The sequence below is a fragment of the Ursus americanus genome, chromosome 31, assembly GCF_024610735.1.
Source record: "Ursus americanus isolate L20-20 chromosome 31, mUrsAme1.1.p, whole genome shotgun sequence".
Lineage (NCBI taxonomy): Eukaryota > Metazoa > Chordata > Mammalia > Carnivora > Ursidae > Ursus > Ursus americanus.
In genome coordinates, this window is record NC_142157.1 from 11,019,362 (window position 1) to 11,042,979 (window position 23,618).

Genomic DNA, 23,618 nt, shown 5'->3' on the forward strand with positions numbered 1-23,618 from the left:
ATCTTTTCGTGTTCTTTTAACTCTATTTCATTTATTTCTACTCTGATCTTTATTATTTCCTTCCTTCTACTGGCATTGGGCTTTGTTTGTTCTTTTTCTAGTCCTTTTAGATGTAAGATTAGATTGTTTATTCGAGCTTTTTCTTGTTTCTTGAGGTAGGCTGTAAACTTCCTTCTTAGAACTACTTTTGCCAAAGATTTTGATCTGTTGCATTTCCATTTCCATGTGTCTCCAGGTATTTTTCTGATTACCTCCTTAGCTTCTTTGTTGACCCATTGGTTGCTTATCCTCCACATGTTTGTGGGGTTTTTTTCCAGTTTTTTCTTGTAATGGATTTCTAGTTTCATAGCATTATGGTCAGAAAAGACGCGTGATATGATTTCAGTCTTCTCAAACTTCTTGAGACTTGTTTTGTGGCTTAACATATGATCAGTTTGGAAGAATGTTTCATGTGCACTTGAAAAGAACGTGTATTTTACTGCTTTTGGATGGAATGTTCTGTATATATCTGTTAAATCCATGGTGTCTAATGTGTCATTCAGAGCCACTGTTTCTTTATGAGTTTTCTGTCTGAGTGATTTATCCATTGATATAATGGGGGTATTAAAGTCCTCTAGTATAATGGTATTACTGTCAATTTCTCCCTTTATGTCTCAATATTTGCTTTATATATTTATGTGCTCCTGTCTTAGGTACATAAATATCTAAATTATTATATCCTCTTGCTGGATTGATCCCTTTATCGTTATACATGTTTTTGTCTCTTGTTACAGTCTTTGTCTTAAAGTCTATTTTGTCTGATATAAATATTGCTACCCCAGCTTTTTTTTCCTTCCATTTCCACAGAATTTTCTCTGCCTTCACTTTCAGTCTGTCTGTGTCTATAGGTGTGAAATGAGTCTCTTGTAGGCAGCTTATAGATGGGTGTGTGTGTGTGTGTGTGTGTGTGTTTAATCCAGTCACCGTATGTGTTTTGATTGGAACATTTAGACCATTTATATTTCAAGTAGTTATTGATAGGTATGTACTTATTGCCATTTTGTTCATTGTTTTCTGGTTGGTTTTGTAGTTCTTTGTTCCTTCTTGTCTTGCCCTCTCTACCTGCGTGATCTGATGGCTTTCTCTACTGTTATGCTCGGATCCCATTCTCTTTTATTTTTGTGTGTATCTGTAATAGGTTTTTGGTTTGTGGCTACCCTGAGGTTCAGCTGTCACATGCTGTGTACGTAGCAGTCTCTGTTAAGTTGATGATCACTTAAGTCTGAACACATTCTAGCCCTCCCTTCATCTTTTATGTATTTGACGTCATAGTTTACTTTAAATTTTTTATTATTTTTATATGTTTATTTTGTTATTTTTATTTTATATCTATTAACTAATATTTGTAGATACAGTTGATCTTACTGCTTTTATCTTTTAACCTTCATAATAGCTTTATTTTTAAATGTTATTAGTATTATTTTTTATATAATTTTTTATTATATTATGTTAGTCACCATACAGTACATCCCTAGATTTTGATGTAAAGTTCCATGATGCATTACTTGCATATAACACCCAGTGCACTTTGCAATACGTGCCCTCCTTACTACCCGTCACCAGCCTATCCCATTCCCCCACCCCCTCCCCTCTGAAGCCCTCAGTTTGTTTCCCAGAGTCCATAGTCTCTCATGCTTCATTACCCCTCTGTTTACCCCCCTTTCTTCTTCCCTTTCTTCTCCCACCCATCTTCCTACTTCTTATGTTCCATAAATGAGTGAAACCATATGACATTGTCTTTCTCTGCTTGACTCCTTCGTAATAGCTTTATAAGTGATTTTCTGCTTTTAATATGTTTGCCTTTCCCAGTGAAATTTTTTCCTTTCATAATTTTCTTCTCATTATGATCGTTTCATTTCCATTTTAATTTTTCTTGTAAGGCTTGTTTAGTGGTGATGGACTCCTCTAACTTTTATTTGGGAAACTGTCTCTTCAGTTTTGAGTGAAAAGCTTGCTGGGTAGGGTATTCTTGGTTGTAGGGCTTTTTCGTTTTAGCACTTTGAACATATCCTGAAATTGTCTTCTGGCTTGCAGGATTTCTGCTGGAGATCAGCTGATGGCCTAATGGCATTTCCCTTGTATATAATGATTTTCTTTTCTCTAGCTGCTTTTCAGAATCTTCATGTTTAATTTTTGACCCTTTAATCATTAGATGTTTTGGTGTGAACATCCCTTGGTTCATCTCGTTTAGGCTTCTGTGCTTCGTGGACCTGGATGTCTGTTTCCTTCCCTAGCTTAGGGATGTTTTTAGCTACTATTTCTTCAAATAAGTTTTCTGGCCCTTTCTCTTTGTCTTCTCCTTCTTTGACCCCTAGAATGTGAATGTTATGCTGGAGTTTGTCACAGAGGTCCCTTAACCTGTCTTCATTTTTAAAATTGTCTTTTTTGTTTTACTCTTTGGCGTGGGTGCTTTCTGTTTCCCCGTCTTCCAGATCACTGATCTGTGCTTCTGCATTTTCTCATCTGCTCTCGATTCCCTGTAGTGTATTTTTCATTTCGGTTATTGTATTCCTCAGTTTTTTTTCAATATTTTCTGTCTTTTGTTGACCTTCTCACTGAGTTCATCCACCTTTCTCTCAAGTCCGGTGAGTATCTTAATGGTCGTTTCTTTGAACTGTTTATTAGGTAGATTCCTTTTCTCTGTTGTAGTTCTCTTTCTCACGTTTTATCTTGTTCTTTTATTCGGAGCATGTTCCTTTGTCCGGAGCATGTTCCTTTGTCCCCTTATTTTGTCGGAATCTCTGTCTCTATGTATGCGGTAGGTCAGCTATGTCTCCTGGTCTTGAAGGTAATGGCCTTATGTAGAAGGCATCCTGTGGGTCCAGAGGCGCAGTTCCCTTTGTCACCAGTAGCAGGCCCTCGTGGGGTGTCCCTGTGTGGGCAGCATGTGCCCCCTGTGGTGACTGGGCGGTGGCCGCCACAGTCGGACGGGTGGGCAGGGTTAGCTTGCAGCGCAGCCGGCTGCGCGTCTTGGCTGCGGTTGCTTTGGGCGCGCTGGTACGCATGGCTGGCCCCCATTTCTCTGGGACAGGAGTTGCTGCAGAGGGTGCTGGTCCCCAGGGAGGCTGCGCACCTGGTATGTCAGATCGGGAGCTGCTTTGGAGGGGCGCGTGTTAGGGTGGGCAGATGGCGTGGGTGGGTTCACAGGGAACATCACGGCAGGGCACGCGGTGCTGGCGAGGTAGCTGGAGACGGTCAGAACTGGCTCGCTCAGCGTCTGGCCCGCCGGCTGGAGGAAGGCAAGAGAAAGGGCTCCCGCCAGCACTGCTGTTTTGGAGAAAACGCTACTCCTCCAGCACACGCCATAAAATAAGTCAGTAAATGTCCTTCGTGTATAACCCAGGTGCTTTTCAAACCGCCGCCTCTGGCCGGCTCTCAGACGAAGCAGTATAGTGCGCTGGCCCTGGACGAGCGGGGTCCTGGTTTCCCACAGCCCTCTGGCTCCCCTGGAGTTCAGTCCGATTCTCGGTGCTCCCACAGTTAAGCACTGCTGGTTTTCAAACCAGATGTCACAGGGGCTCGTATTCCCTGTGCAGGCCCCCCACCGCAGGGGTGCTTGATAAGGGGCTATTTCCCTCTTTTCTCCGAGAGGGTCTTCGCATTTGTAATATCCCTCCCGCTGGTGGGTCATGGGCCTGGGGGTTTGGTTCCCAACCACGTCTCTTCCCTTTACCCTTCTTGATGTCGCTTCTTCCCCTTTAATTGTTGAGCTGCGGCAGATCTGTTGGCCAGTCTTTAGGTGGTCGTCAGAGTGAGCGGTGTCTTAGGTAGTCGTAGCATTGATGTGTCTGTGAGAGGCGAGTGCAGGAACCTCGTCCTGCACCGTTTTCCCAAGATGTCTCCTACAGTTGGAGTTGTTATCCACAAAGCCCAGGAATCCTGAACTGTGAAATTAGCATAGTGGCTGATGATATGGCAAACTTACCCAAAAGAAGCAAATAAAAAGTATTTCTGAAAAGATATGCCATCAACCTAGGACTCTTTCATGTAACACCTTACTGATGATTTACTAACAACTCCAGATTACAAGACATTTGAGAATATGGTCTACCCTCAGGCACTGCAAATAGCAAGATCAAAAGCCAAGCACTCTATGTGATACAACAGTTTTATAGTTTATAAAATAAGGATGCTTAAATGATACGAGCCGTAAAAGAAGGCTTTAATTATAAGTTGAAAAACGCTGGGTGCTTGGAAAAAACAGACTTGTAAAAAGAGCCATATTTAAATTATAGAAGTAAGATGTATAGTCATTAAAAAACACACACACACTCAAAAAAACCCTGTGAATAGTTCTTTAGAGATTAGATACGGTTTAAAGAGAGCAAACTGAATTGGAAGATAGATTTCAGGAAAATTCCCAGAATGCAGAGAAATAATGTTATTAAGATGTCCCAGTTTGGTTTTTCATGGAATACAGGTAGCTGGCAAACAAAATCCCAAAAGCCTTGTAGGATGATAAAGGGCTAAAAAGTTCTTCCTTACTCTAAATGTCAAGAGTGTAGATAAAAATATAGTAATGGTATTAGGCTCAGAGAGACAAATTGAGGAACAGAATAGAGAGCCCAGATATAGATACTCATGTGTGGAAGTTTGATAAGTAATATTACACATCAGTGTGAAAAGATTAAATGGTGCTGTCCTTCTGGAAAAAGATTGTTAGAGCTTTTGTAAGCGTGAGGTAATACTTCAGTACACAAAGTAAAACTATACAACTTCAAAGAAGTCGCACCAGAGTCTCTACTAGGGTAGGGAATGTTTTCTTAAGAAACAAAATGCATAACCATATAGAGAAAGCTAGATATTTTTGGCTATTTTAAAATAACTTCTGTTTGCCCAGGGCCACTGTGTTATTTAAGGTAGGATGGACAATTGACGGGTAGGCCAAAAATAATGTAATGGCTTGGGTCCAATAGAAGCTTATTTCCTGCTCCGTGTTGATGTACAGGGAAATGTCAGATTGATGCACCGCTCTCCTCCACAGGTGTTTTGGGGACCCAGGTCCTTCCATCTGGTGGCTTTTCTCTCTCTCTCTTTTTTTTTTTAAGATTTTATTTATTTATTTGACAGAGAGACAGCCAGCAAGAGAGGGAACACAAGCAGGGGGAGTGGGAGAGGAAGAAGCAGGCTCCCAGCGGAGGACCCTGATGTGGGGCTCGATCCCAGGACTCTGGGATCATGCCCTGAGCCGAAGGCAGACACTTAACGACTGAGCCACCCAGGCGCCCCGGCTTTTCTGTCTCTTAAGGCCTTGTCGTAGTCTGCATGCAGCTGGGGGAGGGGGGAGAGAATGGAGGAAGCCTCAGCCTGGAGGTGGCACTTAGAACTTACATACCGTGTTTGACACCTCCTCTCCTGTGTTAACCGAGCTGCAGGGAGAGCGGAGGAGGGTCGACATGAGAGGAAATGTAGTTCTTCACTAGGAAGCTGCTTTGTAGCGATGGTGCAGTTGCTGTGGGTGAGGAGAGTTGATGCTGGGAGCAGCTGGCTCCGTCCCTGAAACTGTTGGGAAAACAGAAGTCAGAGATTGGAGAAGATCTGAATGAAAATCGTGGGGAGGTCCTATTTCCTATCCGTCTGATTAGCAAGATGTCTGATGACAGCAAATGTTGGCAAGGGGTCTGGGGACTCAGGAAACACCCGAACATGGTTAGGAATCTACCACAGGGCAGGGAGGAGTGGTGTGGAAGGATATTCGATAGCAAAGAGCAGAAACAGCCATTGCACTTCTCCGTTAAAAAAAAAAAAAAAAGATATGTCAACTACTGTTAATTAGTTTGAATATTATTCACCTGTTAAAATGAATGAACTATATCTACATGTATCGAGCTATATATTTCAATATGGTATTGAATGAAAAATCCAGGTGTTGAGGGAACAGTGCCATTTATGTACATTCAAAAATAGCTTGTGGTGTTTATCAATGTATATATGTTTAAAAAGATGAAAATGCATATGGAAATCTATTTGGCAGTTTCAACATAATGGTTTTTTCTTGGCAGAGAGGAAGGAGGATGGATCTTTAGCCTTATCTCTTATGAATCATTTTATAAGATATTTGAAGCAAATATACCAGGCTAATATCTCCATAATTTTGGTGCTGGGTATGTAGTTTATCATATTTTCTTTATTTAAAAAAGTGTTTGAAGTCTTTAAAATGGGACATTAATAATTAAAATGTTTCAAAATTTTTAGAAGTTAAAGAATGGGAAGATACAGTGTATATACAATGGAGTATTACTCAACCATGAAAAAAGAATGAAATCTTGCCATTTGCAGTGACCTGGATGGAGCTAGAGAGCATTATGCTATGTGAAAGAAGTCAGTCAGAAAGACAAATACCAAATGATCTTACTCATCTGTGGAATTTAAGAAACAAAACAAAGGAGCAAAGGAAAAAAGAGAGAGAGGGTGGCAAACCAAGAAACAGACCTTTAACTACAGAGAATAGTCTGATGATCAGAGGGGAGGTGGGTAGGGGGATGCGTGAAATAGGTGACGGGGATTAAGGAGGGCACCTGTTGTGATGGGCACCACGTGTTGGATGGAGGTGTTGAATCACTATATCGTACACCTCAAACTAGTATTATACTTTCGGTTAACTGGAGTTTGAATCAAAACTTTAAAACACACATGAAAACAACTTTTGGCATTTCTCATCATTAGAAGTATCACATGAATGGAAAGCAAAGACGAAAAGAGAGAGAGAGAAGTCCATTATTTCTTTTCTGATTTTATGGTTGACTAGATGGCTAGTCCTTGGTGCCAGTAGCACAGGGGGTCTGTGTGTCCTTGTCCTGTACTGAGTACCCTTAAGTGAGTGCTAAAGTACTGGCAGAAGTTAAATTGACAAAAACCTCTTCTCAGCTGCCCAGCTGATGAGCCGTGAGTGAAAGGGGGACAAACACTCTTTTAACTTGCTTGATTGAATAGGTTGACTGAAGTTTTCCCTTTCTATGATGTGTGTCCTCATCCCTTTCCCAGGCTGTTGACCTTTCTAAAATGGTTCGAATGGCTTATACTTTTGCCATATTTTGTTTCCATACTGAGGATCTTTCTCCTGGAATGGGTGCTTACTTTAGTCAATATCTGATGAATGAATAAAAGTCTAGTTAGGATAGTTTGCCCTTTCTTTTGTTTTCCAGTAATTTGCATGAATCACATGACTGAAGTGTTCTGTGGGGCTGGATGAAGAGGGAGTGAACTAAGATGAAAACAGAAAAAATATTAGAAAACAAAAATAGTAAAACTAATCTAGAAGTGGTTCTTTGAAAATACGGTAAAATCAATGTTTGTTGAGGAATGAAGGGGTGAAGGGTAGAAATAGAGAAAGCACAGACGCACCAAATAAGAAATGGTGGTGAAGACACGTGTAGTAGAGGAAATTCAAAGACTTGTAAGAGACTATTCTGCATAAGTAGATTCAGATAATTTTTTTGTAAATTTTGTTTTTATTTATCTGACAGAGGGAGACAGCAGAAACAGGCAGAGCAGCAGGCAAGAGGGAGAGGGAGAAGCAGGCTCCCCTCACAGCAGGGAACCTGACACGGGGCTCGATCTCAGGACTCCGGATCATGACCTGAGCTGAAGGCAGATGCTTAACCGACTGAGGCATCTAGGCACCCCGTTTCAGATAATTTTTTCAGTCCAGAAAAAACTGAATAATTTTCTAGGAGATGGTGTTTGCCGCAACTGACAATTTGGAAGAGATAGAAAAACCTAAATGGAGAAATTGCTATAAACCACCCAGAAGAAATAAAGTTGGGGGGTAAAGCTACCCTCCAAAATGTATCAGATCCAGCTAGTTTCTTATGGGAATGCCAAAAAATATTTAAAGAAGAAATGACTCCAGTGGTATTGAGATATTTTCAGAACATACAAAAAGATAGAAAGCTTCCATAGTTTAAAAAATAATGAAGTGAGTGTAACACTAATATCAAGACCCAATAAAGACAGGACCCCCTCCCCCCCCAAAAAAAAGCCAGCCTCAGTCAAGAGTAGTGATAAGGAAAGTCTATATAAAATATTACCAGTGGATTCCACAGCAGCATTAAGAGACCAAAAGATCCTAGCCAAGTGAGGGTCATTATGGGAATGCCACAATAGGGTGGATAGTATTTGGAATCTATAAATAAATTCTATAAATGAAATTACCATATTACCTGGTCAGACAGGAGAAACGAGATGGTTATAGATGATGGAAAACATTTTGTGAGATTGAACATTCTTTTTTTTTTTTTTTTTTCTTTTTTTAATGCTCTTCATACGGGGCACCTGGGTGGCTCAGTCAGTTAAGTGTTGGAGTCTTGATTTTAGCTCAGGTCATGATCTTGGTCACGGGATCGAGCCCTCCTTGGGGCTCTGTGCTTAAAAGGGGTCTGCGTGAGGTTCTCTCTCCCTCTCCCTCTGCCCCTCCCCCGCTCTGGCTCCTGTGAGTGGGCTGTCTCTCTCTCTCTCTCTCTCTCTCTCTCTCAAATCTTAAAAAACAAAACAAAACAAAAAACCTCATCATACATTTAGAATGCACCGGTACTAATTTCAGATGATAATATGTATCTATGGCAACATAGAGCCAGAATTTATCTTATTAAAGAGAGGGAACAAAACAAGAACTTCAGCTCTCATCAGTTTTATTAAATTTTATTTTTTCAGAGCTATTAGCCAAGAAAATTAGCCCAGAGAGATTAGTGGTATAAAATTGGAGAGGGCGTACAGTTAGCACTGTTGCCTCTGCTCTGTTGTTGTTTTGTTGTTTTTCTAGTTCTACATTTCCTCTTTCCTAATAAATAGGGTTGTTTTTTTTGAGAAAGACTTTTATTTTTAAAAGAGGACCCCAGCCATTAGAATACTTCTACTATTTTTTTTTTCTATCCCTGCACAACATAGTATGTTATTCCCGGCTCTTCTTGGCTGCCATTGTGTCCCATGGATTTTTAGAACTCAGAACTGTCTCCTCTCCATGTTCTAAATAAATGAGGTAGATTGGGGGCGGGGATGCGGGCGTGCGTGCGTACACGTGTGCGTGTGTGCACAATGCCGATTCTGGTTTGACTACTATTAACATAGAGACTCAAACTATTGAGCAGTTATTTTCACTGCTTTTTAATATTCATAATAGAAGGCAGGAAAAGGATTTTTACAGCTTTGGTTTCTTTAACATCATGATTGGGTTCTTCCCTTTACCTCTGTACATCAGTGAGAAGTTTCAAATAATTGCATTGAGATTAGTCAAGCTTTATTTATACTTTCGTTGTTTCATTTCAAACAGTTTCTGTGATATGTGTACAAAAAATTATTGGCACCAGATTCTCTTACAGAAATTAAACACTTATTTTCAAAATGTTTGTAAATGAAGGTAATTATAACTTTCCTATAGGAATTGGTTGTATATAGGGACATGTGGGTGGTACAGTCCGTTGAGCATCCAACCTTTGGTTTTGGCTCAGGTCGTGATCTAAGGGTCCTGAGATTGAGCCTGGCTCTGCGCTCAGCTTGGAACCTGCATGTGTTTCTCGCGCCTTCTCCCTTGCCCGCCTCCCCCCCCCCCCCGCCCCCCGCACACACACACTCTCTCTCTCTCAAATAAATAAAATAAATCTTTAAAAAAAACTTAAAAAGAATTAAAGAATTGGTTTACATATACAAATGATTTTTATTTTAACTGACTTTTTCTGATATAATTATAGAAAACAAACCCGTGTGGACACATTATTTAGTGGAGTGTAAATGTCTCTGTTTTGAAATGTCCTTTTTTCTTAATAGTGTATTTTAAATATCTTAGCATGCCATTTTTTTAGGAGCTTCCTTTTGAATAATTGCCTATTTTGCTATCGTATGAAACTAGTTTGACCAGACTCTCCCCCTCTCTCCAGTCTTCTTTGCTTCTGTCTCCTTTCTTTCCACAACTCCTTCCACTTTGCTCTCCTCTGGTCGTTCAGGGGAGAAATACGAAGTGTGCTTTTATTACGGGGTTGAGTCTGCAGAGGGAAGTGTTAAATGAGGTTTTGCAGGTTTGGCAATTCATAATAGGTAGTAATTAGATGCTGTGTCTTTGCTTATGTATTTGTCTGTTGGGTCTAAAAGGTGACCACCCAGGAAAATTGGCCAAGCTCTGTAAGAGTGAATTATTCTGGTGTGTGAAGGCGATTTACAGAGCGTTTGATATAAAGCCTTGTTGTGTTATTCCGTATGAAAGCCATTAGCCTCATGTGGACATTTAAATTTGAGTTAATAAAAATTAAATACAATTAAAAGTTCGTTCTTTAAGTAAACTAGCCACAGTTCAGGTACTCGGGAGGCACACGCGGCTGGCGACTAACCATGTTGGACAAGCAGGTACAGAACATTTTCAACATCACGAAGGGTCCTGTTGGATAACCTAGGGGTGAAGTTTATACGTGTTACCTGTTTATTATATTAGAATTTACAAATCATTTTTGTTTTTAATTTTCTTTCTGGATATTATAAGTGCCAATAAAAGTCAATGATTTTGGAAACTGTGAACAGCTTAAAATTACTTAATTTTTACTTTCCTACCAACTTAATATTTAAAATTATGTCCTGCAGTAAAACATGTATCAACATAGGATTACCAGCATTTAGAAATTCTAGAACATTTAAAAATCCTTTTTTTTTTTAAGATTTTACTTTTTACTTATTATTTGAGAGAGAGAGGGAGGAGGGAGAGGGAGAGGAAGAAGCTGACTCCCTGTTGAGCAGAGAGCCTGATGCAGGGCTCGATCCCAGGACCCTGAGATCATGACCTGAGCCCAAGGCAAATGCTTAACCGACTGAGCCACCCAGGCACCCCTCAAGATTCTTGAAATAATACAAAGTGCTAAGGTGGGCAGGCTAAAGGTACCATCTCAAATCACTTGGGTGAAGAGCTAAAGAAGATAGTGTGGAAAGAGGGGCTTATTATTCTAAAAGATACTCAGAAGAAGCAAATTAAGTGGAGAAATAATGTATTTATTTGGGGCATATAATTTTAAGTTGTAATTACAATACGGTCTCAATATAAATTAATCGAAAAATTAGGAAACGTCGGAAAGAAAAAATACAGGGAGGGGTGGAGAGGAGCCATCCCTAATCCTGTAGTCATTGGAAACAGCCAGTAATACTTGTCATGCTTCCCCCCAGCCTCCTCTCTGTCCTCTTTATCCAGCAATGAATGAGGTCAGTGAGGCAGGCCGGGGAGATGTTAGTCTGAGAGGAAGGCATAGGGAGAGAGGAAGAGTTCGGACCCTGAGCCGGGTGCCTGGAGTTTCAAGTCCCAGCTCGGCTGCTTCTGTCTGTGGGACCATAGCAAGTTATTTATGTAACTCCTGTGTATCTTCTTATCTGTAAAATGGGATGATGGTGCCGTCTGCCCCTTGATATTCTTGTAAAGGTTCAGGGATTAAAATATTAAACTCCACTGAAGACTGTATTACTGATAGTGCCGATCACTATTTTTTTTTTCCTGGTCACTATTATGTAGGGAATACAGACCCATGGTAAGTACCTACTACGTATGAGCCTCTCTATTTACTGTTGCAGGGAAGCAGACGTTGCAGTAAGAAAGCTGGATGAGTTGTATGAGAGGCTAAGCTCAGTATTCTAGATTGTATTTGTTGAGGTGACCTAATTTTTGATAATGACTCAAGCAAAATTAATTTAGCTCTTAGGTTGGATGGTTTTGTTCTGAATTACACTTTTAATCGTTTCGGACATCAAATCTTGCTCCGTTTATAGCTTGTATTCTTAAAAATTTGTTTATTACCCTACTGTGATTAATGTTTGAAGATTCCAAGATTTGCTGTAAGAATGTGGCCCTGATAATTCTGGTAATATCATAAGTGTCAAAATTCTTTCCCTGATACTTTGCACGGTGGGCCAGGTTGCCAGAAGGGTAATAGAATCCTCTCTTAGCAATAGCATCTGGCTAATCAAAATAAAATCTATCTTCCAGACTTTTTACAAGAGAGTTTGGTCAGCTTTGAGTCTAATTAAAGAGTCGATTACTTCATACCTATGAGTGTATTTCTTGATACCTATTAAAAATGGGAAATTCTGAAGTGCAACTGTTTTTTATATATAGTAGGGGGTAACTTCTTCAACTGTAAATAAGTTCAAGTCAGTTTTCAAGTATAACATTTTAAGGGCACCTATGTCAGAGCTGAAATGAATACAATGTAAGAGCCAACAGTTTTGCATTTGTCAAAGCATCTTGCGTTTCTTAATGATAATAGATTTTTTAAGGAGCTCAGTTTGTCTTACAATGCACTAAAATATATTCTTGCCTTTGTGTTTCTTGGGGGAATGATGGGAAAGGAAGGACCAAATTATTATTTGATAATAAAATTTTACTTGTTTTACGGTACAGAAGATTATTTCAGCAAAACAGTTCTGAGAAATGTCTCTAGCTATGAGCAATCCCTTCGTTTCTTAGTAGTTTGAATTTGGGGGAAAAGGTTGACAATTTAGGAAAAAAAACCCCAAAAAACCTAAAAGGAACAGCGTGCTGGGAAAGGCGTTCCTGGAGCATGTGAGCTCCCTCGTTCTTGGTGGTGTCAGTTACCACCTGTCAGGACGGGGCTGCTGGCTTATCACTTTGCTTTAATCATAATTTCTGTGTTCAGCAGGAATATAAACTACAACTGATAACTTAAATATTGAAGCAATATGTTTTAGAAATGACACATGATTTTATAAAACTCACATAATTATTTGGGGGGGGGAAGCAAAGGGTTAGCTCTGACGTGGGCTCTATTTGATAACGATCCCCCCCGTTGACATCACGTTACAAACGCTGGACCATAAATGAATTCCGCACACACATTTGTCATCTGTAGGTTTAGAGAAACAGAGACTCTTGTTTGAGGGTCTAGTTTCTATTTGCAGTGATAAAAATCTTGAAGTATCTCACTGTTTGCTAGCAGGTGAACTGACGTTCACTCGCGTTTCTTCCAGATTCACGAAAAGCTCCACTACTATGAGCAGCAGAACCCCGTGCCCGTCCTCCACGGCGCCGCAGTCTTGGCCGATGACGTAAGTGTGCCTTTCGGAGCTCCCTGGGACCCGGCTCCCCCCGGCCTGGCCGGGGCAGAGCTCGTCCTGGCGCAGACAGATGCGTGCGATCCTAGGAGTGAAAACAGGAGAAGCTGCAAAAGTTTCCAAAAGTCCTGTCGTCACGGAGCTTATGCGGATACTATGCTGATTTTCATTCACTTTCCTGCTCTAAAAATTTTGCCTGGAGAGAACCCTCTCGTTCTACCTTGGTAACTACGTTCCAGCAATTTTCGTTCTCCGGGGAGAGAGAGAAGCTGTCAGCTAGTAGTGTTCTGAGAAAGTCACAGGCAGGAGAAAGGTTTTGGAGAAATAAAGACAAATGAGATAGGGTCTATTGCTGACAGTGCTACGAAATGACAGATACTAGGATAGGAACGAGGCCTTGTGAAATGCATAAGAAGACAGGAGTGTATTTAAAATGGATTATAAAGCATAGTAATGATTTATGGATATTAGACCTTTCCAAATTACCTTCATAACCAAAAAATAAATTTTAGCAGCAGTTGGCATTGATGGAGTAGTTAATTTCCTGTAGCTATAATTTTATTTTCAATCCGGGGGAGGGAACGACCTTGCTGTTTCTTACTGTTCACTTTCAAACTCGGATGAATTGAAAACACACCTGGGTAAACTATAAAGGACACTAAACCAGACGAGAAATAGGTCTCATGCGAAGGCGGGTTTTAGTGATAGCCTGTAGCTTATCTGTTTGAATTTTTTGCTCGGTTATGATAAAACAAGCCATAGTTCAGTTTAGTAGAATATCGGGGCCATAGAATTAAAAACAAAACAAAACAAAACTGACCATATTCAGAAGTTGATTTTCTTATATATGTTTTCTGTTTTAATTTACATAATAAAGCACGTGTAATACATCTCTAAGTGGTTTGCTATTTGTTTAGTCCCCAGTCTCCCTTCCAGTTCTATCCACAGAGATTACAAATTATAGGGATGTTTCGGTTTATGCGTTTTATGAGGAAGCTTACTCCTCTGCCTTAGAGAACCAACATTTTTGAAGTAAAGGCGAGTAAAGGTATAGAGAGAATTCTAGTAAGCTGTGGTTGGCACTTGAGAAAATCACTGTAAAAACTTTTACTGTTGAGGGTTTGGGGAAATACTTGTTACTCTCCAATGTGATTGAGACCCAATCGTATTATGACAATCTTGCTTTTTTAAAAAATTAGAGACTGTTATATAAGTAGGGTAAAATGTAGCATTTTCTAATTCATCAGAGCGATATATTTAAATTTTGAAAAATATTGTGCCAAAGTGACTGAAGAATGCAAAGAGCCTTTTGTGACTTTTTGTGAGTTAGCAATTATTTACAATGATTATTTTACCTTGAAAAACAAAAATGTTGCCTTGAAAAAGTAAAATCACTTTTTGAAATGTAACCAACGAATATATCAGTTTTATCAGGTTTTCTTTTTGTGTATAATTTATATGATGTCCTTCTTTTAGAGCAAAGTCCTTTTCCAGAGATAAGAACAATTATTTTTAGCTTGGTAGAAACAATAGGAGCAAAGAGAAATTTCATGCAGTGTGCAAGAAGGGTTTTTAAATGAAAATATATGTACGTATTTTGAATTCTGTACCGCATATTTCACAATTGTAATTTCTTTTTCTATTTGGTCTTGCTTTTCTTCTTAGGAAATTATGTGATCCTTACGATAGCCTGAAATGGAATAGAGTGTTGATAGGAAGATCTCTTTCGAAGAACACGAGGCGTGTTCAGAGTTCCAGCTCTTACTTTAGCAAATGGGAACCAGGGAATTCTTGATCATTGTATTAGAATATAGTCAGCATTTCTGTTCCCAGAGCATTTGTCAACCTATTGCAAGTCGTTCTATGATTAACCTGGCTTATATTTAATGGATTTTTTAGTCTGTGTAGGTAAACATAATAAAAGTTTCAGACCATTTGCTCTATTAGAGACATTCTAGTTCTTTTTACTCCAGCTCTAAACAGCAAGCTACTGTGGGTTTTTGGAAACCCTGTGGATTTCACCACCTCATTCAGAAACTTTTTTTTTTCATTTTTACTTTTTCTTTCTCTCTGTCTTTTTTAAAAATAGTGTCAAAGCCTGATCCAATCCTTTTTACAAGTGGTCCTTTGTTTGGATGCAAAAGACCGTTCCTTAAGATGAAGTGCTGGGATTTGCCCTCATTGCAATAAATCAGAGAAGGTGATGTGGCTGATAGGATTTTTTGAGTTATACTCAGCCAAGATCCTAGGCTGGGATCTGGGCTACCAAGGGCCTGAAAAGAGGAGCAGTGATTGATAGTCTGTTTTCTTTCATGCCGACTTCTCCTTAATCACTGGAAGTGGCTGGATAGATTCTCAGTTGTCACACATGGAACTACACAGTGCTCTTACTAAATGTTCTCTGTGTCGATGTGATCTCCCTTGCAGCTGGCCGAAGAGCTTCAGAACAAGCCATTAAACAGTGAGATCAGAGAGCTGTTGAAACTACTGTCAAAACCCAATGTGAAGGTGAGGACGTGTAATAAATATCTTCCAGAAGGGCCACTTTCTGAGACTTCAGATGAATTTTATTTCGAGCATCAGTTTTTAAGTGAATGTATTTTCAAATAGTGTGCAGTATTGTAATAACCTAAATTCCATTAAGGAAAAAAAGTTGAGCTTTTGATAATAATATGACCAACTACAAAATAATTGGGAAGCTCAGGATTGAAGTTGGTGAATGTAATGTCACTTCAAAAGGTCAATTTCTTTTTAGATGAAGGCAAGAGCACAGAATGCAGAACCTATTAGTGATTTTGTTGAGGTTCATTTTACTTGGTTAGTGATGGTATTCGAATGTATTTGACAACTATACCTATTTTTCTGGAGGATCGTTTCAGCTTTCCTCTTTCCCCTCCCTCTTTGTCTTCCCCATCTCCTCTCCCTCTACTGATTCAAGTATTAATCTATGAATCAGAATTGCATGTGGATTATGTAATTAAAACAATCAGTTATCTTTTTAAAGATTTATTTATTTGAGAGAGCGCAAGTGGGGGGAGGGGCAGTGGGAGAGGGAGAATCTCAGGCTCCCTGCTGAGTGTGGAGCCCACCATGGGGCGGCTTGATCTCACAACCCTGAGATCACGACCTGAACTGAAACCAAGAGTTGGGTGCTCAACTGACTGAGCCACCCAGGTGCCCCCCAAATGTTCAGTTATCTTATGACGACTTCTGTTAAGCATATGTAAGCTGTCGGATGAATATTTCCACCTAGATGGAAAAACTGATTTCTATCTTCGTTGAAAAACCTCCTTTGGAACCTCCTTTGCTATAATCTGTCTTAAACTGATGATCAGAAAAGATAGTATTAAATAAAAGATGAAGTGAAAACAAGCCCAAGCTATAATTCCTAATCCTCAGAAGCAAAATAAGTGCTGTCAAGAATAAGTGAACTATAATTAGTAATTTGGAGTAATTGACTTTACTGGTACAGAGATTGGTTGAATTTTGGTTCTAAAAGAATAAGGATCAGATTAGAGCAGAATAATGGCTTGAAATTAAAGACAAAGTATGTAGGACGTTTAAGAGCTCAGAGTAAGAGATTTATGGATAGAGAAAGTTCTGAAATGTCTTCAGTTGGTCTCAGAGTACCCGTGAGAAGTTAATATGAACCCAAGAATGGTGAGGTTAGCTGTGAGCCACGTGTTAAACTCCTTCTTGAGAGTGCCATCTTGGTTTGAGGATTAGAAATTGAGGAAGAATGTTTCCGACCAAAAAAAAAGATAAAATATGAGTTTGGTATTCTTTTCAAGAGTGTTTGGAATGGAATAACTAATAAAGAAGTGATTATACGGGATGGAAACTGGTATTTGGCTGGAGAGGGAGGTATGATTTCGGATGGTATTTAGCACCATTGGTCACGACCTTACAATTATATCCTGAAACTTTGTCATGGTGACAATATTTTAGATGAATACTTTATAAATTTTTTATGTTTATATAGCCATGTGATAAGAGAATGGGTGAGAATCACCGTGAAAGATGTATTTTCAGGAAGCGATGTGTGGGAAGTGAGTAAGATTGCAGACGCGTGATGTCGCAGTTGGCCCTGGCAGCTTCCAGTTAGCCAGTCTTGGGGGGAAAACAATCTTTCTTCCCTTCATGACCAAACATTTAGCTTTGCTTTCCTTGAAATCAGTTATATTAACTACCATCAATTTGAATTTTCACTTTTTTTAGGTAGTTAAGTCATTTAGTAAACTAAAATATTTGCTTTTCTTTTTTTTTTTTAAAGCAGAAGCAAGATACAGTAAAATACGACAGGTATACATGAATTATAAGTTGAACCGACAGTTTAAATATGAAAAGTGTAACTCGGTGTTAACTTAAATACTGGTTTTTAATTTTTAGTGGACAAGGGAAGTAATTATTTACTTGTTAAAGATGGCTGTTCCATTTAAAATATTTAGTTCACAATAGTAAAAAGAAACCTGAAGTGTACCTCCAAAGTAATAATGATTTTTGTGAACACACACATATATATATGTAGCCAAATATATCGCCACCATGAGAAGGATAATACGTGTATCCCACAGATCTGCCAGTTCCTTTTTGAAAAGTTTTAAAACTTTCTCTGGTTATTCGTGTCACTAGAGTCAGATCTTCATTCATTCTCAAATGTCCGATGTCTACTGTGTGCCAGGCCCTGAAGATACAACTTGCAGAAAATACATGGAGATTAATGAAGCTGTCAGGAGAAATATTGGGTACAAGAACACAGAAATACTGTGGAGACAGTGCCTGGGTGGCTCGTTGGTTAAATGTCCGACTGTTGGTTTCAGCTCAGGTCATGGTCTTGGGGTTGTGGGCATGGAGCCTGCTGGGGATTCTCTCTCCTGCCCCTCCCCCAGTTCACGCCTCTCTCTAAAATAATAGATAAAATCTTTAAAAAATGCCTGGGAAATCAGAGGATGGGTGCTAAATCTAAATTTGGGAAGGGAGGAAGGAGTTGGGGGGAGGGTTGAAGAAAGCTTTCCAGAGGAAGTGGCATATAAATTGAGCCCTGAAGATTGAGTTTGAGGTCACCAAAAGGAGGAAGAGGAGAGATGAGTTGGGGTGGAATATGAAAATGGATTTTTTTTTTTTAAAGATTTATTTATTTTAAAGAGATAGAGAGAGGTAGGGGAGGGGAGGGAGAGAATCTCAAGCATCCTCCCACTGAGCAGTGAGCCCAACTAGGGGCTTGATATCATGACGCTGAGATCATGACCTGAGCCAAAATCAAGAGTCAGATGCTTAACTGACTGAGCCACCCAGGCGCCTCTGAAAATAGATGTTTTAAATAAGGTGAATAGTATGTGAAGTCCCATAAAGAAAATAACTTGTCAAGTTTGAAGATGAAAATAAGTTCAGTGTGGTTGAACGGTAGCTTGTGGAAGAGGAAGGGGCAGGAGTTCAGAGCTAGACAGGGGATGCTTTGAGTAGGGGGCCACATACGTCCTGGTTTGCCCAGGAACAGTCTGGTTTGTGCCTGCAGTCCCAGCATGATTATTAATAGCCTCCTTTCCATTTCAGTTGTTTCCTTCTTTAGGTAATAAATTATAGGGCCACCCTTATTGTGAGCATATTAAAAAGTTAGGATTTCATCCTAAGAGCAGTGGAAAGTCATTGAAAGGATTTAAGTAGGCAAGTGACACAGTTGCTGTAGGATGCAGCTTCTTGGAGTGGAGGGGTGGTGGTGGGGCGGGAGGAGTGGGCTGCTGAATGGAGGAAGCCGGCTGGAAGCCTGTGGAAAGTGATTCAGGTGAAACATGATTATGGCCTTAGTGAGGGATGTGAGGGGTGGATAGAAGTGGGGGATGGGTGGAACTGGGCATAGCTTCAATGCATGGTATTGGCACAAGTGGTTAATTATTGGGAAAACATAATATAACCAAATATAATGCATATTATGTATAATATACAATGAATTCCAAATACATTAAAGATTTAAGTGTAAAAAATTGAACTGCAATCATGGGATAGAGAAGAAACATTCCCAACCTCAGGAACAGATGGACGGACAGACACACACACACACACACACACACGCACGCACGTAGGAAAAGTAAAAAAAAAAATCCGTGTGTGTGGTTAGAGGGAATAATTTATTTATATAAACGATCTACATTTGTCTTTAATAAGGTGATAATGTATTACTTTGCCTTTAATTTTACATTTTACAAAGGGACTTGATAAAGTCTTAAAAGTAAACAGGAAAATTTTTTCATAATGTGTGATTGTATTTTTAATTCAAACTATGGAGAAAGTAGAAGTCCTGTCTTCATTGCCCTGTTTGTGAAGATGAACATCACTCCATATGTTTAAGGACTTTCTACTTTGTGAAGTGTGTGTCCATATACCTTTTAGGGATAATTACTGTTCATTGGCTGCATTACTTTTCCTTTTTGCATACAGAAATATTACCTATACATTTTTTTCATTTAAGATTTATTTATTTAGGGGCACCTGGGTGGCTCAGTCAGTTAGGCATCTGCCTTCAGCTCGGGTCATGGTCCCAAGGTCCTCAGATCAAGCCCCACGTTGGGCTTCCTGCTTGGCAGGGAGCCTGCCTCTGCCTCTTCCCACCCGACCCCTGCTCCTGCTCTCTCTCTCTTAAAAAAAAAAAAAAAAAAAAAAGATTTATTTTTTAAGGGGGGGAATCGGGGTAGGAGGGGGGATAGAATCTCAAGCAGACTCCCCACTGAGCATAGAGCCCAACTTGGGGCTTGATCCCACAACCCTGAGATCATGACCTGAGCTGAAATGAAGACTCGAACACTTAACTTTTATTTATTTATAAATAGAATGTACTACTTTTTGTTTTGTTTTGTGGACTTTTAACATTTTGATATTTTGTGGACTTCTCTTTAGAGCAATGTAATTGTCCACCTCTAAGAGATTAAGTTAGATAACTCTGCTTTTTTTGCTATTTAAATAGCACTATAATGCACATCTCTTGTGTATTTTAGAATTTTATTGGGTCAATAAATTGCTGAGTTAAAATACCTGTACATTTAAAATTTTGATAGTGATTGCCAGCTTGTCCTTTGCAGTAATCTGGACAGGTCCTCTCAGTGTGCAGTGCCAACAAGCGTGCATGAGAAAGTCCTTTCCCCCTATGTCCTCGCAAGCCCTGTTTAATTAATTGTCTTTTTCAGTTTTGTTAATTGATCACCAGTGGAATATATCTCAACACTTTCCCTGTACAGCCTGCCACCCTTGAGTCTCCAACAGTTAGGAAATGCTCGTCATTTTGTAACAGTTGTCTTACCTGAGGGTTGTCAAAGAGTTAAAGATTCCATCCAGTTGTTAAATCTCTGAATTGAGGGGCGCCTGGGTGGCTCAGTTGGTTTAAGCATCCGACTCTTGGTTTTGGCTCAGGTTATGATTTCAGGGTTGTGAGATTGAGCCCTGCTTTGGGCTCTAGGCTCCAGGCAGAGTCTGCTTGAGATTCTTTCTCTCTCCCTCTCTCCCTCCACACTCGCTCTCTCTCTCTGCCCCCCAAATTAATTAATTAATCAATTAATTTTTAAAAATCTGTGAATTGATCAGCAGTTGCCATATACAAACAATAAATAATACTCTTATTACTCAATGTTTATAGAATCCAGTCTCATTGTCCAAATTGTAAAGTCCAGGAAAAGTAATGAAGCATCAAAGAAACAACGGGTGGTGAGAAAAAGGAAGTGGGGGTAGTGAGTAGCAGAAGGCCTGTAGATGTGATAGGGTGTGGGAGCTTCCTGCTGTCATAGAGTGGAGAAGAGCAATAGTGTTGGTGGCCTTCGGGAGAGCTGATGAAAGGTTATGGATCTCTGCAGAGACTTTGTTTCTAGAGGAAGCAAAGAGAGTCATTAATAATAAGAACCACTTCTAGGCGTCCCATGGCCACATTAAAGGCAAATCAGCTTCCACAAATCATCATTCAGAGGCTTGTTTTTGATAAAACAATGAAGTGATATCATCTCCAGAACATGCTATTGTAATTTAGGAAGTCAGGGAAAATCTGGTTGATTTTTTAAAAAGGCAATAAAATAAGAAGATTTGTTGTAATTGTTCAGCTTTCCAAAACATGCACTTACCAGAAATTACTCATTGCCTGAGCATGTAGAATGGATGAGACTTCATTTAAGCATGCAAAAGGGAACAGCTTCCTTCTGGAGGAATAAATCAGTGTTACTCATTCTTATGAGTTAGACACTTAATTCTGTGGATCTGACAGATACTTAGAACATAGAATCGACTCCAGGGGGTCCAAAGCAGTGAAAGCCTGTGTGCCTGATGAGTTACAAGGCCTAGTGTTCAATTTCCTGCATAGTTTTCTGAGCAACAGGTAAACCCATCAGTTGTGACTGGGGTGGTTATGGCATATGGAAATACAATTTTCTTATTTAGGTGTGTTGCCTTTGAAAAGGACAATCTGTATATTGAAGAATAGAGTAGTCACAGTTAAAACAGGCAAATAGAATACAAAGTTACTTTTAGTTGCCCAGAATAAAAATGTTGTTAACCACAAAAATGTGCAAAACAAAACTATTAAGAATTAGGAACTCGGTATCTATCAATCTTAAAAATATATTTTGGAATCCAGACATGGCGGTGGATACAAAGCTAAGGAGGAAAAATACATAGCTGCTGTTGTTAATATTGCCCATCCACTATAATAATCATTTTATTTTAAAAGATGTTTACTAGCGATCTCTATTGGTCTTAACTATGTGCAAGGTAATTATCATGGATACCCAGACAGCGGACATTTCTGATGTTCTTCATTCAACTCTTTCAAGGTCCATATTCCCATCCACTGTCATTCCTATCTTCCTGTCCAAGACTTCGCGTGCCGTTTTTTGTAGTGCAAGTCTCCTGTTGATGAATTCCTTCAGCTTTTGTAGGTCTTTAAAAAGTCGCCATTATCCTTTCGTTACTAAAAGACACTTTTGCTGGGTATAGAATTTTAGGTTGCCAGTTTTCTTTGAGTATTTAAAAAGTGTTGCTCTGTTATCTTGTAGCTCACATTGTTTCTGATGTGTGTTGTCGTTTTTATCTTTTTTTTGTTGGCTGATTTTAAGATTTTTTTCTTTCTCATTGGTTTTAAGCAATTTGGTGTTACTTGGTTTTATGTTTTTTTGTGCTTGGATATGTTGAACTTCTTGGACCTAGGGGCTCTTTCCCCGCATCAGATTTGGAATATTTTCTGCCATTATTTCTTCAAATACTTTTTAGCATCTCTCCTTTCTTTGGAGATGCCAAGTAGGTATATATAAGTTGTCCCATAGCTCAGTAATGTTCCATTCATAATTTTTCACCATATTTTCTCTATGTGTTGTTTCATTTTAAATAGTTTATAAATTGCTTTAATTATAAGCATTACTCTCATTCAGTGTACTTTTAAAAAAAGTTTCGTACATTGTATCTTTTATCTCTAGAAGTTTGATTTGAATCTTTCTTACATATGATAAGTTTCATTTTCAGTCTTTCCTCTGGCTTTTTAAACATTTGGAGTACAGTTACAGTAATTGTTTTAATGTCCTTGTCTGCAATCTATCTGTAATTTCAGGATTTGGTTCTGTGTAATTCTGTCATCTGTGTAATTTTCAGAGTTTAGTTCTATGGTGTTATGTTTTTCTTCATTATGAATAGTATGTTCTTCTGTCTTCATATGCCTAGTAATTTTTGTCAGTAATTGACCCTCAGTCATTAGGAGTTTCACTTTGTTTGATGCTTGATATTTTCATATTTTTATTGGTAATATTCTTGAGGTTTTTTTCCTGTTATTAAGTTACTTGGAAACATTTTGATCCTTCAGAGGCTTCCTTTTAAGCTTTGTTAGGTGAGATCTTCGCTGTGTTTAATCTTGGATTAAGTATTTCCTACTATTAAGACAATATTCCTCTGTTAATTGTCCGCAATGCCCTGTGAATGCCAGACTTTTCCCCTGTGACTGAAGGAAACGGGAGCTGTTCCTGCCCTGTGTGAGCTTTGGGGATAACCTTGGAACTATTGACATTTTGGAGCTGGAAGATTTTGGGGGGGAGGGGGTTGGAGGGCAGGGAACTGCCCTGTATGCGGTCAGGTGTTCAGGAGCTTCCCTGGCCTCGATGCGCTAGACGGCAGTCGCATCCTCCACGCTTCGATGACTCGGCATGTCTCTAGACATTGCCAAGTAAAATTATCCTCAGCTAACAACAAACATCGCCCTGATCCTTTCTGGTAGTTTTTTTGTACGCGTATGCCTTGGCTTAAGGACTCAAGGGGGACCTCCTGCAGACCTCCAGAGCCCTGTGCCTGTCCCACCATCTTGTCTTTCATACTGTCCCCTGAGAACTTTAGTTCCTTGACCTCCCAGCATTCCCCACTCTGCTGTTGCAACTTCGGGAGACCAGTGGGTTCTGCGTGGGTACCTTCTCCCCCTACACGGCCAGGAAACTCCGGGCTCACGAGGCTCACATTTATTTCCTCTCGGTGATCACCGTCCTTCATCATCTGATCTCCAGTGTCTTCCAAAACCATTATTACATCTTTTGGGT

At 39.6% G+C, this 23,618-nt stretch overlaps 1 protein-coding gene across 2 annotated transcripts in view; it reads left to right on the forward strand.

Annotated features, from left to right (window-relative positions):
- Positions 1-23,618, forward strand: part of MPP7 (MAGUK p55 scaffold protein 7) — a 205,641-nt gene that overhangs the window by 84,756 nt on the left and 97,267 nt on the right. For both annotated transcript variants that reach the window (XM_045812812.2, XM_087857582.1), the window contains exons 3-4: positions 12,991-13,068; positions 15,502-15,582. In XM_045812812.2, coding sequence (XP_045668768.1) covers positions 12,991-13,068; positions 15,502-15,582 — 159 coding nt within the window. The remainder of the gene's footprint in view (positions 1-12,990; positions 13,069-15,501; positions 15,583-23,618) is intronic.